The sequence below is a fragment of the Halyomorpha halys genome, unplaced genomic scaffold (genome assembly GCF_000696795.3).
Source record: "Halyomorpha halys isolate HHAL.00 unplaced genomic scaffold, Hhal_1.1 Scaffold801.1, whole genome shotgun sequence".
Lineage (NCBI taxonomy): Eukaryota > Metazoa > Arthropoda > Insecta > Hemiptera > Pentatomidae > Halyomorpha > Halyomorpha halys.
The window spans coordinates 433,447-451,272 of NW_027107017.1; the positions used below are offsets into that span (position 1 = coordinate 433,447).

General features: G+C 29.5%; 1 protein-coding gene across 1 annotated transcript in view; it reads right to left on the bottom strand.

The window, feature by feature from the left end:
* The window catches only part of LOC106686257 (dynein beta chain, ciliary), a gene marked incomplete in the record, with an annotated part of 143,984 nt that overhangs the window by 6,167 nt on the left and 119,991 nt on the right, over positions 1 to 17,826 (bottom strand). Inside the window, 17 exon segments of the mRNA XM_067045368.1 lie at positions 456 to 631; positions 2,015 to 2,240; positions 2,783 to 2,920; positions 4,082 to 4,225; positions 5,335 to 5,467; positions 6,492 to 6,659; positions 6,792 to 6,940; positions 7,700 to 7,870; positions 8,662 to 8,967; positions 9,662 to 9,866; positions 9,954 to 10,147; positions 11,468 to 11,632; positions 12,941 to 13,079; positions 13,215 to 13,384; positions 15,112 to 15,254; positions 16,188 to 16,341; positions 16,423 to 16,551. Of these exon segments, the coding sequence (XP_066901469.1) occupies positions 456 to 631; positions 2,015 to 2,240; positions 2,783 to 2,920; positions 4,082 to 4,225; positions 5,335 to 5,467; positions 6,492 to 6,659; positions 6,792 to 6,940; positions 7,700 to 7,870; positions 8,662 to 8,967; positions 9,662 to 9,866; positions 9,954 to 10,147; positions 11,468 to 11,632; positions 12,941 to 13,079; positions 13,215 to 13,384; positions 15,112 to 15,254; positions 16,188 to 16,341; positions 16,423 to 16,551 (2,910 nt within the window).

Below are 17,826 nucleotides of genomic sequence, written 5' to 3' on the forward strand. Positions count from 1 at the left end.
ATGGATATAAAATGATATAAATTGGCAACCTATGCCATAGTAATAATGTAACCATAGTAATCCTAATATAAATAACAAAATAAAAGAAAAATAACATTACAATATTTTGAGACACAAATTTTAAAAGGATGCAATATATGTTGTATATTGATAATCCCTTTATCTCTATTATTTATTTAATCTCAATTATTATTACAATTTTTTTAAATATTTATATTACATTATTTACACCTGTTATCTGATAAAAACCTTCCTTCATTATTTTCTTGTAATATTATTTTTCATAAAGTAAACTGACTGTATTACATACGATATCCTGTGGAATGAATTGGGGTAATAATATACCATAATATTGATCTTTTCGTATTAAAAAAAAGGCTAGAGAAAAGAAATAAGAATGTGAAGAAATAACTAGTTACAGTGCTCAATCCCTAAACAGTTCTAAAGGAACCTACCAGGTCCGGGCACATATATTCCTCTAGGTAGGTCCTACACAGCCTCCGATCCCAGTCATCAGTTATATGGCCACCATACATGATTTCCCCAAACAGATACCTCAGGTCTTCCCAAGGTATTTTGGCATTGTTTTCAAGGTAATTGTACAGAACTTGGACACTAATTGTTAGGTCACCTACAGATTGCAAATTTTTCATAAGTATACATATCAAGGCAAATCAATAAAAAATATTCATATAAAACTATATAGATATTAACCATAATAATTGATTTTAAATGATACTCAAGATATGTCCCCAAATATTTTTTTTAAATTTTTTTATGCCATATAAAATAAACTTTTATTGAAACATACAAAGAAGCAATAAAATAAACATAATTTTTTTCTTAGATTTAGAAGAATAAAGAAATGTTTTAAGCCATTAAACTGTTTATTTATAAATAGAGCTATGATCTTGCCAGTAATCGTATTTATACTTGTCTTGGTGAAATATGATTGGACGGAATGAGGAAGCTCAAGATTGATGCGAATAAGAAGGCACATGATTAACTACATAATGTCAACAACCAGCTGTCAGCAGCCTTAAGCCTTAAATTACTAGTAGAATAGTTTTTTTTTCCCAATCCCAAGAGCCACTGATCTTTCTTTCAATTACCATTTTCAACAAGATTTACTTCTGAGGATCATGTTTTCTTTTTCATTTGACACTTTATACTGAATTTAATTTTGGACTTCTCAAAAGATGCTCTCAAAGAGTTCTCCTTCGCCACCACATGGATGGAGCCCCATATCTTCTTCCCATTTGTACTCCATCATGTCCTTAGCTATATCTTTTCTCTTGTGGTAAAGATAATTTCCTGGTAGACCTTTTTTACAAGCTAGTTGTGACTCATTTATAGATTAAAATAGAAATAACATTATAGTGTTATTATTCATAGTTATTCTACCTAGCAGGTAAGTGAAATGTTTTTATTCTATACAAAGTGTAGATCTCCATACTTTTTCTAAGAAGTGGATCTAACTCCAAACATTTTTCTCATGAATTTGTATTCAAACCTGTTTCATGTTGTCCTATTTAACGTACATTTTTTACTCCCATAAATTACAATCAGCCTGATGTGGGTTTTGTACAAGTGAACTTATAGATTACACCACTGTTTTTAAGGGTACATAATTCTTTATAACGCTCTTTTTTATTCAAGGATCATTTTTTTTTTCTTTGCATCTTCAGATTTATTGGCATCATTTGTCGTTAGGGATCCTAAGTTGAGAAAAAACCTCACACATAAATATTTTCCTTGCATGTTTCCAAAAATTATAATTTTTCAAGTTGATCATCCATTAATGTCTTTAAATAAGTAAATGTTCAATGTAGATAGAAGAAAGTATTCTATAAAAGAATACTTTTAGTTTTTCATGTAACATTGCATTTAAAACATGATATTCTATTAAAAAAGCTATCCCTTTTGGTAAACAAAATTAAAAAAGGTTTTCAGTGATTTATATTTATACTGAAAAACTAATACTAAAATTATACAATTATGATAGATAACTCACCAACATTAAATGGATATGATCTGTTCCAACCTTGTGGACCAAACTTTCTTCTCTCGGCAACAACAGCATGAAAATAGCAAAGTGAGAAGAGAATTGCTTTGAATTCTGCTTCTTTAGAACACATTTCCAATGTTGATTGATTAAAATTATCCAATGCTTTGTGAAGATTGGCCATCATACCAGTTGGAGGTTCATTGGTAATTTTAATAGAAGTCTCCAGAACACCCTATAATTAAAAAAATAAATATTTCTAAGATATTAAAAAGAAATTAATATTAAGGAATGAATAACCTAATTTGAAAAAGTTGACCAATGTAAAATGTTTGATTTTAGTCCATTTTTAATTATATTTTTAATCTTTAATTTTTAATATATTCTTCCTACTTAATCTTGCTTGTGCAACAAACACACTCCCTTCATCAAAACTTTCCTTAGTTTGTTTGGAATTGTTCTCCTCACCTTTACCTAAAAAATTCTTGACCCTTTAAAAATTTTCACTCCGAGTTTTTCCTTCCATAAGAAGGAACTTTATATGACAGGGCACACCTCTCACTTGGTGGGATTTCTTATTGATATATTACACAGAAATGGACATTACTACACAAGTTTTGGTACTGATATGGGTCACAAGTACTCATTATGTTCAGGAGACATCTCCCCTCTACTCTTCAGCTAACTTTTGAAAAAAAAAGTCACACAGCACAACAGCCCAACAGTACTGAAATTTTGTGGACATGCCTCATATATTAGATAAACTTTATAAATTACCTGCGGTATACGATGGAGAGAAGGATCTGGAGCTGGCTCACTGCTGAGAAACAGCCTAAAGTTCCTATGTGGATTTAGCTGGGCAGCCTCCATCTTTTTGTCCAGGGTTGGCAACCATCTTGTCACCAAATGTATATTCTAAATATTTCACAAAATAACACATAAAAATAGTTGTATTACTTATACAAATTGTTTCTTAAGCTGTCATAGCCCTGAAAACTATATTTAAAAAAAATATTACTTCATTCTAGAAGCATCTAAAAAGAATTTTGGAAGGCAGAAAAAATTATATAGGCATCCTAAATCCTACAAAACTCTTTTCAGACTAATTTTAATGAACATATAAGTTTACCACCAATGAAACTTAGGTTTTGATTGTAAGTAGACAAAGGTACTGTTTGATGGCAGCAACTATTTTTATATAATTTTATAATACTTACATAGTTTTTAGGGATAATAAATATGAATAAAATACAATAACTATTCATCTGCCAGTTCTAGCTATTTTTATTAAAACAAAAAATTTCACAATTAATAAGGTAAAGTAATAATACCTTACCTATTAATAACCTGATACTTCATAACCTATGAGTCAGTAAGATTAATTTAAAACATAAACTATTGCATGACACTACATGCAACCAATATATACTCAGCCAGTTATGTTTGAGTAATATTGATAAACATATGTGAGTTGGAATAAGAGGTTTTTTCCTACCTACCTGTGTCTATATTTGCCTAACAAAATGTATACTTCAACATTGACAAAACTGTGAAGCACAAATTTAGTTATGCACAGATAAATAGGAAAAACATCTTATTCGTAAAAATGACATTTGTGCCCCTTGGATTCTTATCCTCTCATATGTAGTTTTATTTTATTTTATCTGTTTATCAAAATAGTTATACAAATTAATTTTCTGATTATGACGATGATGCATCTATTATATGAACATATATGGCATACCAGGGTTGTTGAGTTTGCTAGAGCATGGGTATGGTAATATAATGATGAAGAGTTCAATTTGTAGATCCTACATCCCCAAATTGCTATTCCTTCAGAAAGTTATATGAAACACTCTCAATTAGAGGAAATCAGCAAGTTATGGACTTGTTAAAAGCATTATTATGACAATAATTATATAAACGTATTATTCTTTCCAGAATAAATAAAAAATATTATTATTATATTCTTTATAAGTTTACTCAACAACTTCCAGGTGACAGATGGGTCAAGGGGTTATTTGCCAGGCTACTTAGTTACAGATATACTATAGTAGTTGTAATTATTTCTTATACCTGAAGAATCACCCAATGTCCGAATTTAGATCCGTTCTCCATAGCATTTTCAGCCACTAACTCTTGGCCCTGCCCAAGAGACACATTATGGAAATTTTTCCTGTCTGTGGTGAATCCCAATCGTTTACCAACTCTTTCAACATCCTAATAACAAAATAAAATACTATACTCTTCTCACAATGAACAGATTAAGAGTAATGTGGAACATTAATAATTAACTAAAAACATAATGCATTATTTTTTAACAACAGATTTATAAATGAAATAACATCTCTATTTCTCACACATTTACAAGTCAGTTCAGTACCAACACTTATCTACAGTTATCTTTCTTTGCCCAAATTTAAATATGTTCATTTCAACCAACATGATGCTATTATTACAATGGTATTAAAATTGATCTATGACATGGAATTTTGCATGATGTTGTTCTCAAAAGTAATCAATCTTCAAGTCATATTCAATGCAATATTTGTTCTAAAAAATGTTAAGATCTTGTTCTCTCCTCAAGCAGCCACGTTTCATGTCCATTAGGATAGGATAAAAATGAAGTTGAATAAATTCTCATTTCCAGGTTTCTGTTTAGAAGGTGTGAGAATTCGATAACAGAAAAATATAAGTGAATAAGGGTAAGTGCATGTATGGAGCCAGTGCATAAATGGGGATTTTTCAGAAATGTGTTTCATTTCAAGAGCACCAATGATAATTTCAAGAGAATCCATCCTATTTTCATCACGTTGCTATTGGTGGTAACTCTCCAAATAAAACAAATATGAGATGAATACCCCATTTATGCACTTGCCTCGAATATGTACTTACCCTGACTTAACCTTATCTAATTAGGTATCTATGTAGGAACAATATCAAATCATCGGTATAGCCAATCTTCAGTGCTATACTGCCAGCAGTTAGATCATTTACAGCATGAATTAACGTGAAATATAGTATTAATAACATATAAATAGGCTGTTTAACCTATCGCTAACCTAACCTATCTTTCTATCTATATATAAATATATAGATTCTATTAATATATATATATATATATATATATATAATAGAATTAATTACTTTTAAAACTTGGTGAACAGTTATCAAGCTTTTTTAAACATGAAAATACATCAAACTTCACAATGTAAAATTTAGAATTCATTAGTTATTTGATAAATTTGAAATTCATAAAAATAACTGGTTCCATAAATCCAGTATTAAAATTTAAACTCTACAATTGATATATTTAAATTAATTCTCACTCTTGTAGGGTCAACACCAGGAGACAAAATAAAGAAACATGGCATTGTTGGTGTCATCTCCTCAAAAGATTTCTCAAACTCGACTGTTCTTGCATGTGTGAACTTAGGGCCCAATACTTCTTCAATAAAACATCTAGTGAAAATAAAACTGAATAAATTATATATATATAATGGTTATATAGATAAAGTAAATTTAGATTAAAATCTCCAGAGGTTTTGAAAAACTAATTAAGATTCTGAATGATCAAACCTAAGGATGTAATGCTTTATAGGTGACTAATTTTAATTTATTTAAGCTGATAACCAAATGATGTAAGCTACTTTACTATATCGTAATGATGAAAGTAAAAAGTTGGTATGAAAGAAATAGAAAAGTCATGAAAATTTGTCAACAATAAATCAGTTGAATTTAGAACTGATTGGGGGTTGATAAAGTACTAAAACCACAAGAACAATTAGGAGTGTTCCATGTAAACAAATACATCTCAACTCTCTGTTGTCTACATCCACTAATTGTTCCCATAACATGTCAAAGTATTCACTTGAGATTTATTGAGAAAACAAAAATGAGTATAAATGATACGAAAATAAAGTTAATTAATGACTTGGGAAACAGGTAAGAAGAATAATGAATGTATTTAGAGTAAATGCTCACATGCTTGAAAAATGAGTCAATATAAAAAGAGCTAAGGAAGTTGTGGTATGTGGGATAAATATTGATCTGATGCATCAGTTGGTATCAATGGAATGTATCGATTGGAGTAAGCAGGAACAGTGTGACTACCTGCTTCTACCTGTGTTATTCTGTCCAAAATTGTGATCAATAAAGTGATTTGAGTTTGCTTAATTATGTTTTATTTATGGTAAAACATTACAGAAGTATTACCTTCATAAGTGATTAATGTTAATTTATTTAAGCTAATAATTAAAGTGGTGACTGTAATACACTGGAACATAATTTATCAAAGTACTGGATCCTAAAGTTTGGATTTCTATAGAAGCGGAAGAATAAGAATAGAAGTACGTATAGAACCAGTCTGTTATCATTGGCTCATTTGATGGGCTAACATAAATCACCATTGACAGTCTTAGCCTTAATATAATCAAAAGTAATGTTAAAATTACGAAGAAGGAAGATAGTTGTGCTGTGGCCATACCTAGAAGCGTAGGTCATTCGGTCTGGTCTTAGTGTCCTCATTATACACAAGCGCTGAAATACAGTTTTGTTCTTCCAATCTTGGGGCAATTTATCCCTTTCAGGATTTTCACCTTCACAGAATTTTTTCCACCTTTTTTTTGCCGAGTCTATGTCTCGATCGAGGTTCCTGCAGATTATAGGGACATTTAAATAGGAGAATACCATAATAACTACACAAAATAAGTAAACATAATGTTTTGATTGTGTTTGAGAAGTGATTTTGCATTAAGAAACATTAGAGATAGAATGAGATACTTACTCAAACACTTCCATTTTACAAAGTGCTAATACACCTCCCCATAGCACATCAGTTAGAAAGTCAACTGGTGACTTTTCATTTGGAATGTAAGGAAATCTGAGCAGGAAATCTAGTTCCCCTCTTGTAATTTCCTTCGACCGGAGCATAATCTGTTCAGCAAAATAAGAAAATATATTATCTATCTTTTAACAGAACAAAAATAAGATAGAGTTTAGTACAAAGGGTTGGTTAGGACAAAGGAGAAAAAATGGAAATGGGCAAAGGAAAGAACCTGATATTTCAGTTTGCATAATTTTAGCAAACCTGTTACCACAAACCCAATATCAGTAATAAAGTTTCAATTGATACATTCAAACTAATCTACAGATTTGACAGATAAGAAAAAGACAAAGATGGAACTGAAAAAAGAACATGTAAAAAAGGACTAGAACTTTCAGAATTAAACTAGCAGATTAACAAGTTTTTTAGTTAAAATAAATAACAAAATATGTATACTATTAAGTTACCAATAATATTGGTTAATGGTAACTAGATGGCTTGATATTAAAAATTAATGGTTCACAATTTTTTAGTAATGAAGTATATGAAAGTATATGGAAATAGAATTTTGGAAGAACTAGATTACACTGTGAAGATGGATTAGCTCCAGATGTTAATATTTTATAACAATGGACTAGGTTTCATTAAACAGCTAACAATGAAAAATCAACTGGTAGAAGCTAATAATGAAAACCTAGACTTAGACATGGCTTGCAAGCTTCTAAATAACAATGTCAAGAGTTATTATATTATATATTTCATTAAACTATTAGAGTGATAATATTTATTATCTACACATATTCATGACTATTATAAAATAAATTAAACAAATTTAATAACTATAGATGAAAATTAAATCAAAAGAGTACTTGTATCGTTAACTGAGCCATGAAAGTCAATTTGTCACACTCAAATAGTCCTCTAGAAGTGTACATGAATGTAGAAAATGAAATACTATCAATCAAGTTTTCAACTCGAGTTTGAATAATTGGTGATGCTTCTGATAGCTTTATTGCTCTATTGAAAACAATACTGAATGCCTGGAACAGAAGTTACACAAACAAATAGTTAAACTGATCACAGACATTGGTTATACTTAATATTAACAAGATAAAAGAGAGAGAGAAATACTTCATTTTCAAAGAGGAGCTGCCCAGATATGTTGGATTCATACATACATAGCACACTACAAATCGTAAAAAGGTGAGGAAACATGTAGAATTATATTTTTTAAGTTTCTATCCATAAGTGAGTTATTTTTCTCTCCTTTGACTAAATTAGGAAAAACACTGTCATACATGTGGTTTATTCCAACCAAGTTTGTATTATAATAAGGGTGCAGTGCACAAGTTTGCTTCGAAAATCTGACCTTTCAAAAAAGAGAAGTCATATCAATGCCTTCCTCTTATTTCCATAATGATTAAAATTATGGGTTTTCAAAACAGTTTCTATGCAACACTATACTGTTTTTTACTTCATTATATGTATTTTGAATTCAGGTTTAAGAAAATAAAATATTAAACAAATCTTATGTGAATAAATTACAAGAAATTCATTGTATTAATCAGTATAATAAATATATGGCTTATCACCCCTAATGTGCCGCAGCCAAAAGATGTAGGGCTTGAAAATTGGGTTTTGAATAAATAAAATGAAGGTACAAAAATGTCAATATTTTATTAATATGTAATTTCAAAATGTCAAACAAATTAACAAAACAAAGAAAGCTTCTTAATTAAAACAAACCAAAGTTAAATTAATTGGAAAATACTATTAGTATATTCCTAAATCTATGTGCTTCTGTTGTAGGCATAAAAAGCAGGAATGTTACCTTCAATGAGAACTGGTATAGTGGGTTTATTTTATTTAGGTCATTCATAATGAAGTATATAATAGAAGCACGGGTAGCAACAGCCCTATAAATCTCTCTAGCATTGTCAATGTTCTTTGAAGTGATCTTAGCTTCTTCAACCTTGTCTTGAATTTCTTCAGCAGTTTTCTTTGTAGATTCCAGATTAAGAACAAGCGCCCTATCTTCCAAAATATCAGGGCCTGCTGAGGACAATCTTTGCAAAAGATCATCTTCTAGTTGCTTTAATGTTATCTTAAACAAATTCTGTTGCATAGTCAGTTCACTCTGAAAACAAATTTGACTTTAATTTTAGCAAGTTAGCTGAATCAGAAATAATTCGAACAGTTAGATTTAAGCTTGATTAATGAATTTTTATAGAAAAATAATTGCTTGATCAGTGTTAAAAAATTTACTTTGGAATACGATTATTTCATGGGAGATAATTTATTTATCTAAAGGTTCTAAAAATAAGAATAATCATCGTTAATAGTGATTATTAAGTTTTTTGTATTAAGGTATATTTGTACTTAGCCAATTTATTGGCTTCCATATCCAATTGATTGAATGCTGAGTGAGATTTACATTTCACCATAACAAAATTATGAATATAAACAGATAATAGAAAATAAAACTTAAGAAAACTTTGAACTGTGGGTTCAGCCTAGGGGCGAATGCCCATAGGGTTGAGTACTGTTTCCGCTAAAATGGTGTTTGGTGATCGACTATTTACTATCAAGTGTTTATGCTGCAGCCTTTTATACAAAAAGATGTACCCATTATATTTCTATCCTACTTGGAGTAATCAAATGGTCTTTTGGATCTACTTAAGACTTCACAATGGATCTACTTGAAACATTCAATAAAATGAATTTTTTTCTCTTCCATTCAGAGCAAGCAAAATATCACTTAAAGATAGGGAATTTCGGTTTATTTAATTACTATTATCAATTAGACCTTTAAATATATATTAAAAAAAAACCTTTTGTGATTCTAAATCTGGCCTCTCAGCATTTACAACTTCAGCTAACAACTGGTCTTCTAAACCATCCTGTGTAACAGTAAAGTTAATAAGAGTAGTCTGAGCCTGGATCTCTGGCCTGTAGTGAGGATTAGCAAGTTTTGTATGCAGTAACAGTCGGAACGACGGGTGGAAATCAATTTCCCTATCACCGATTTTCACAACTCTAGTAACAGAAAAATATTACACTATAGAGAGTAGCATAATAATTATATACCAGAGATGTAAACTAATAGAAATGAATGATAGGTACCTGCCCTTTCTAATGAGTGCCCTCCCGAGGAGGTTATCTAGGACGGGGTCGATGTGCTCTGATATGTATTCGATCAACAAAGTGGCTCCTTCCCAGACAGCTCTCTCCACTTTATCCAGGTACCTATCCTGTCCCAGTCTGATCACTCTCAATGCTTCCTTGTATCTGGTCTTGATCCACTTTATACCTTGTAACTTTGAATTAAATAATCAACAATTATAAGAATATAGCTGAATTCAAACTATATTTTTATTATCAGGGAAGTTTGATTCAAAATTAAAACAATTAAATTACTTAAGGTTAATTTATATAAATATATAAAATTTTTCGATTTGAACCAGAGCAGAGCATAAATTAAGATAAATTATAGCAAAAATTGTCATGGAGTTGTGTGTCAGTGTTTATTTATAAGCGGTTCATTAACAAACATTGTATCCAAAACAAATTTAGGTATAGTTTTATCAAAACTGTTTGTATAATATTGATAATATGACAGTGTGGTACTGTACCGAAGGAGGGATGAAAATAGTAACATACTCCATTTAGATTGGAAAAGTTGCTGGAAAGGGACTTGACTAAGAAAGTAAACTCAGAAATTTCACATAGTATAAGCAAAGTGAACTTACCTTACATGTGATAATGTGATTGAGAATGAGAACTAAGCAGAAAAGTAAAGCTCCACAACTTCAAGTCTATACACTTACCTAAAAACTTTAGTAGACATGAAAGCTGAATAACCTGCAGCCAGGAGAACAGAGAAACAGCTTCAGAAATTTAATTTCTCCTAAGGATTGTATCTACGAGGGAAGGATTATGGGAGCAACTAAAAGTGGCATGAAATGAAAGAAATCCTAGAGCCTTGCCAACACGTCATCAGAATGGAAGAGCATAGGAACCTATTAAAAAAACACACAGACTATGATCCTGAAAGGTCTTGAAGACCTTGAAGATGCCCTAGGAGGTGTCAACATCTCAGAAAAGTCAGGTTGGAGAATTATCAGCAAGTATCAGCAGTTCTAGATAAATACTTCTCAACATCAAAAGGCACTGTAGTGTTGATATGAAATAAGAAGGATGATATAGATAAATACATGTCATTAGTAAATTTAAGGAATAAAATAATAATAAATTTAATATAATAAAATAATTTCAACATTTTTAACAATTCAGTTGTTTAATTTTATTTTTTTTTTAATATAGAGTAGGAATGAGGGACAAAGAGAAGTAAATATCTATACTCAATTTGATTGTAAAAGCATATGCTTCATAATGATGATTTTTTTTAATTACTTAATTCAGAACATATTTCATCAGACATCTAGAAAACTAAATTTTTAAAAATCACCAAAATGGTATATAGGATATTTTCTAGTAACATTATAATTCTAAATTCCTTATGCATTTGATGGAACTAGAGAAATAATATTTTGTGCTAGTTCATTTTTTTGAGGAGTGCTAAAAACAATAAACTTAACAAAATTTAGAATCTATTTGGTTGGAGAAAAGATGCTTACCTGAGGGTCAATCATGAGAGGCCACCTTTCTGAATTGATGAGAATCGTTGCATTTTCTGAAGACATTCTATCGTTAGGTAATCCTTGATTGTTCCATTCAGCTATTTGCGCATCGTCTGTCAGCATACGCATTGGATCCAAGTCTTTTGTCATTGGAATTGGAGGCTAAGATAAAACTTATTTCAATTAGATCTAGTTCATAATTATAAAAAAATTCATTGAAATAAACCAATATATCATAAATGAAATGATATTAAAAAGTCATTTATTAAATATTATGTTTTGATTTTTTCCCATATTTAATCTATAATATATATTCATATATAATATCACCCAAAAACCATTTATGGCTAGCATCTATTATTATCTATATTCGTCAAAATCATTTATAATTATCGTAGATACAATTTTATAGTTTTTAAATGAAAATAAGTTATCATAGTATAAAATTGAACATAAAAGACAATTATTGAGGCCGAATATACATTTCATTATGTAGAATTAATCAATTTGAATACAGCTACTTTTCAGGAGACCAAAACAGAACTTTATATGTTACATTTAACTTTCCGATTCTGGATAATTTTTTATCTCTGTGTCTATCTATATCTATGAACCCTGGGCATGCATTAATAAAAATACTTCTGTGTACATTTATAAAACTAGAAAATTTGAAAAATGCTATTTTTACCATTTGTAACTAAAACATGGAGTTCATAATAAGTAACTTTTATAATGTAGTAATATGTAAACCTTTTACTTAACAGAATGATTTGACTCCATAAAATCAGTCTTTGTTTTTTCAATATTGGTTTTATTATAATTTAATATTTAGTAAATGGTAAAGAGAAGATTGTAAATTTTAGTAAAATGTTATATTTTTATATTTATACCATCCTTTTGCAAAAGAAAAAGGTAAGAATTTCACATTGTGAAATATTATTAGAAGTACTTTTTGAAAACAGTTGAAACTGGAGTTATACTGTCAACTGAAAGGCTTACTATAAGTCACATTACTTTATTATATAAATAAGTTAGTCATACTTATTTGTGTTTCATTGACCGCACCCCCAACCATCTTCTCCTCATATATTATATAAACCTTATTATACAATTGCTATAAAATGTTTAAACCATTACATTTACCAATAGAATGAGATGAAGGAGAAGATATTTATAGGAAATAAGAGAAAAGATACTTGTATATGAAACCAATTATTATAATATTCACTAACACTTATGAATTATTAGCAGTTAATCGTCAATGAGGCAAATATGAATTCCAGATTAGAATACAATTTTTGCTTCATTGTTTCAGGGTGTTAAAAAAAACAACACTAAAATTAAACTGCATTAATTTTGTAATGCTTGTGAGATAAATGAGCAATTAGGCTGTTTATTTCAAGTTACTATTACTGGAGATTTTTAGCCAGTTAAATAAAATTTGTTCCAATATATACCAAAATGACTTACACTATACTTTGGCAACTGTGGAATCCAATAATTTTGAACCATGTCCTCTCTGTAAGAACGAGTAAAGCTGCCCACATATGATATAAAAGCTGTCACAAGAATAATATCTCCAGGGAGGGTACCCAGCTGAACTTTAAGACTGAAAAAAAAAATCATTTTTAAACATTTGTGATTAATGCTCCTCATGAAAAGTTTCAATTATCAATTGAGACCTATAATTTATTGAGAATCAATTTAAAATATAACAGAAAGGTTAAAGGTCATGATAAATTACCTGGAAACGGAATGGCGCCATCTGGTATTTTCAGATGCCAAACCATTTACCAGCCTGTTGGCTAAGTCGATTCCTTCAGCTGTTTTTTGCACTTCCATTTCACACTTTCTCTTTTCACTCATGGCAGTATTGTACTTTTTCATTAGTCTGCCAAATGTCTCTTCCAGCATCTATAAACAAAATAAAGTCAAAATTAATTGTTTATAATGACACCAGTTGTAATGTACAATATTTCTGGTCCTGTTATACAACATAGGTAAACTAAATACCATTTTTTTACAATATACAACTGATTATAATGCACACGAAAAGGTTATATGAAACATATTACAGGAATATTTGAGGTGTTTGCTTATGATTATATGGAACAGGAGGTGAGGCTAAACTCCTTTTTTCAAACTTTTAAGTCTATGAAAACATACTCTTAACTTTCAGATTAAGTTTTTTTTAATAAATAGAAATGTCTCATCAGTAATTTTCTGTAGATGAAAAATGTGGAATAATTTCACCAATTGAAACAGGAGATTGTATAAGTAAAATGGTGACAAGTTACTGATGAGGCTTGTCAAGAATTGGAAGATTTTGGTAAACTCACTGTGTAGTTGCCAAAGAGTATTCTACTTTAAAAGATATTACTTGCAGTGATAAAATTTCCCAAAGTGTAAAAGAAGCCAACAAATTAAAAAACAAATTTAATGCAGATGTATGACAAAGGTGGAAAAGAAAAATAACAGACTTTTTTCTTTAGATCTCTGAAGTTTTGTGTTTTATGATTTTTTCTTCCTTTTTGTGTATTTTTCTTTTAAAATGAATATAAAATTGTCTTCTTTTGTGAGAAGACATTCCATGTGGCGGCCAAGAAAGTTACCAAATAGCAAAAAACTAATTATTAGTAACCAACATTTTGAGCTTCCTTTGTAGGGCTTCATCAGGGCTGAATCATTGAGATTTCAGAATTGCTCTTAAATGTCATGAACTATCTTCCTCAAATCTATTACATATGGTCAACTATTAATTTTCCAAAATTTTTATAATAATAAATTTCCAATTTACACTATTTCAATATGTAAAATATAAATTCATAAGTATACAGTTATATTTATAAACACTTTAAGAATCCATTACATTATGAGTACGGTTTATCGACTATCTTACTCATTTCAATACTAAGTATAAGTTTGTAAAAGTACAATAAATACATTCATTTGTAAATAATAAATATGTGTACATTAAGAATTTATAGGTCAAGTTATATTAAGCATTTATAGATTAAGCAATGTATTTGAACAATCATAAAGTTATTAAAAACTAACTGTTATAAACAATGTTACACCATTAATATTATATTAATGGTGTAACATTGTTTACCATTATTATAAATCTGCTTATTATAACTAATAATACTACTTTAAGAGAACACTGATCATAACTAACATAAACCTTCAGGACCTTGAAGTGTTTGGAATACCACAACCTCCCATAAACTGGAAAAATGAAACTGCAGATAAATGTAAAAAGGTTATACTTCTTCATAATCTTATAAAATTTCTCATAGTTTTGATGAGATCAGAATTTCAACATAAGGAAGCAGGTAAATTTCCTTTATGAAAGGAGCTTTGTACAATCATAAAAATTAATTTTTAATCTACTAATCCCTTTAAACATTTAATTCTTAATACTATTCATTGCATCAAAAGTTTTTTATGCCTAGGAAAACTATTAATTAGAAAATCTCAGGTTTTGAAATTTATATTACAAAAGAGGGTAGAATAATATGTTTCACTAACAAATTAAAATAACAACTCGAAAAAATAATGGTGAATTACTATTAAAATCAAATAGTTACACTCAGTTTTAAATGTACAATATTAAATAAATTAGTGGATGAGCTACTTACTGCTATCCTTTCTTTAACTGCTTGCAACCTCTGACGAGCGTTTGCAAGCTCAGCATTAGCAGCAGCAAGAGCCTTCCTTTTCGGTAATACCACACACCACACTGCATGGAATTTCATGATGTTTATAACCCATGAGCAAAGACCTGTAAAATTTCACAATATCATAAACATTACTAGTTCAGGTTTCTGAGTGTTTGTATCTTCTAACACTAAATGAATGGAAAATTTACTAATATTGTTTGAGTAAAAAAAATAAAATTGCCTAAACCATATTTTGAAATTTTTTAAAAGGTTTTAACAAAGTTAAAAGTAATTAAAAATCTGTGCCCACTCTCATGATTTTCCTTACCCCTTTGAATGCTAAGCCAATGCATTTTCATTTTGCTTTGTCTTAATTATAACTGATATTAGTTCAATTTAGATTTTTTTTTATGTTGTAAGGAAACCATACTTTTTGAGTCATGTGCGAATAAACTTTAATTTTTAATAAAACATTTTTCCTGCTTTCCTTGCTTTCAAGGATTTATTCAGTATATAAAAAGTTTAAGGACTTTAATGAGAAAACTTTAACAAGATTTATCAAAATTATTAAAGCCCTTTTGGCACTTCAGCCTATAGAAAAACTCGGCTACTGTGCACTAGAAAACCCACTTTGGTACACAGGTATTTGGGCCCAAAAACCTACTGTCTCAGTGGTCTCCGAAACATATAAATTTGTTAAAACTGCATATTGAAAATTTTACCTGATACATTCCTGACCTAGTAATGACAGAAAAGTAAAATGATAATTACAACTGACCATGAGTCAATTACAAACATTTATTAAAATGCAATGAAATAATACTTTATTCTAATCTTTAAATTACAGAAAATGCTTCATGTTAGTAAAAAGCCTAAATGTCTTAATTGTTTTAATTAAAATTGTCAAGATTTATTCAAAGGGTACATATCCCAATGCCACAGATACAAACAATCTTAAAAGGCTATCGAAGGTTAAAATTTTTTATTTTAATACCCTGAAAATTCACTTTAAATATTTATAACGTTTATTTAATAGAAAACATTGATAAAATTACCAGCAGCAGCACTGGACTTGGTGATGACATTTTCTGGAGTGAACTGGGGGTCAATGATGTAAGGCTGAATAGCCTTTACTATTTCTGGGTGGATATTTTCCTTATTATAGTTTATCAAAGTGTTCAAGAAAGAATCTGCTGATCCCATAATAGCCTTAAATAAAAATTATAAACAAAAAATAAATATTCAAATGTTAATTCAATAATATTGGATGAAAATTATATTGAATATTACCTTTGCAGCCTTCCAGCTTCTGTCCTTAGGAATTTTCCCTTTTTTTGCCAGAAGTACCATGACAGCAGAAGCAACTCTAGCTACTGCTTCAGGAGGAGTACCAAAAGATTTCATTTCAGTTAGGTTGGTCTTAAAGAAAATATTAACTGTTAATTATTAATAACAAATCTTTACAGACTACATCATATTAAAAGTTAACTATTCAAAAAGCTTATGTAGGTGGTTATCAGTCAATAGTAAAAAAAAAAGTTTTGGTTTTTAATTTAATACCCCACATTTTGGCCCAACCAGATTGCTCATATTCTGGGCTACAGCATAAATGAGAAACAAACAAACAAAAAATAAGTAAAAAATAATTATATAAAAAGGATTGAAAAAAATAACATCTGCCAAGTAGATCGGTCAGTATAGCTTTCTCACTATATCTGCCAAGTAGATCGGTCAGTATAGCTTTCTCACTATATCTGCCAAGTAGATCAGTCAGTATAGTTTTCTCACTATATCATCTGCCATAGCTGGCTATAGCCCCTAATTTTATTTTCTGTAAATTACATTTCCTGGAAATTGTCCCTTTTCTGCAAATTTTTATAGAGAACATAATTACTTATATTACAACCTGTACTTCAACAAATGAATAAGCATAAGTAGTTGATGGAATTTGATAAAATAGACACTATATTGCATTTATACTTGGTTGGAGCCAAATTGGATGAGCCATTTTCGAAATATAGGTGTGCTAATGAAAATATGTTTGTGCATGCATAAAAAAAATAAATAGAGGATGAAATATGTTCAAATTGATACAAAGTGTTGACCTATACAACAATAATCCTCAACTTTCCTCAAACTTTGGGCCAAATTGAACAAGCCCTTTTGAAGTTTAGGTAAGCCAAGGAAAATACGTTTGTACCTGGTTAAGTAAAGTACTGGATAGAATTTGATGAAATTCATGTGAAATCATTTAAGTACCCAGCACACAGACTATGTGTAATATATAAATGGTACATGGTCCAGATCACAATAAATAAATATTGGCTCACAATAACAAGTGAGTAGTTAAACTAGTTTAATTACTATTTGAGTTCTTTTGATCAGACCTAGACCATCTTCCTTTTATATAATAATAATAATTTTATAGGACATTTTAAAATATATTGGTAATTATTATAGTGTTATTTTTTATGGTTAAAATCCACATACTTCCTGAATGTATACTTTTTTACCCCTTAACACAGTTTTTTAACAAAAAAAAGACAAGAAAAAAATTAATTTTTTTTAATGTAAAAAAACACAATTTAGAACATTGTCTTGGTAAAAAAAAATAGAAAAATAATCAAAATTTTAATTTTAATTTTGGATATCATACCTAGACTAGGCTCCCTAACATAGACTAAAGCTATATAT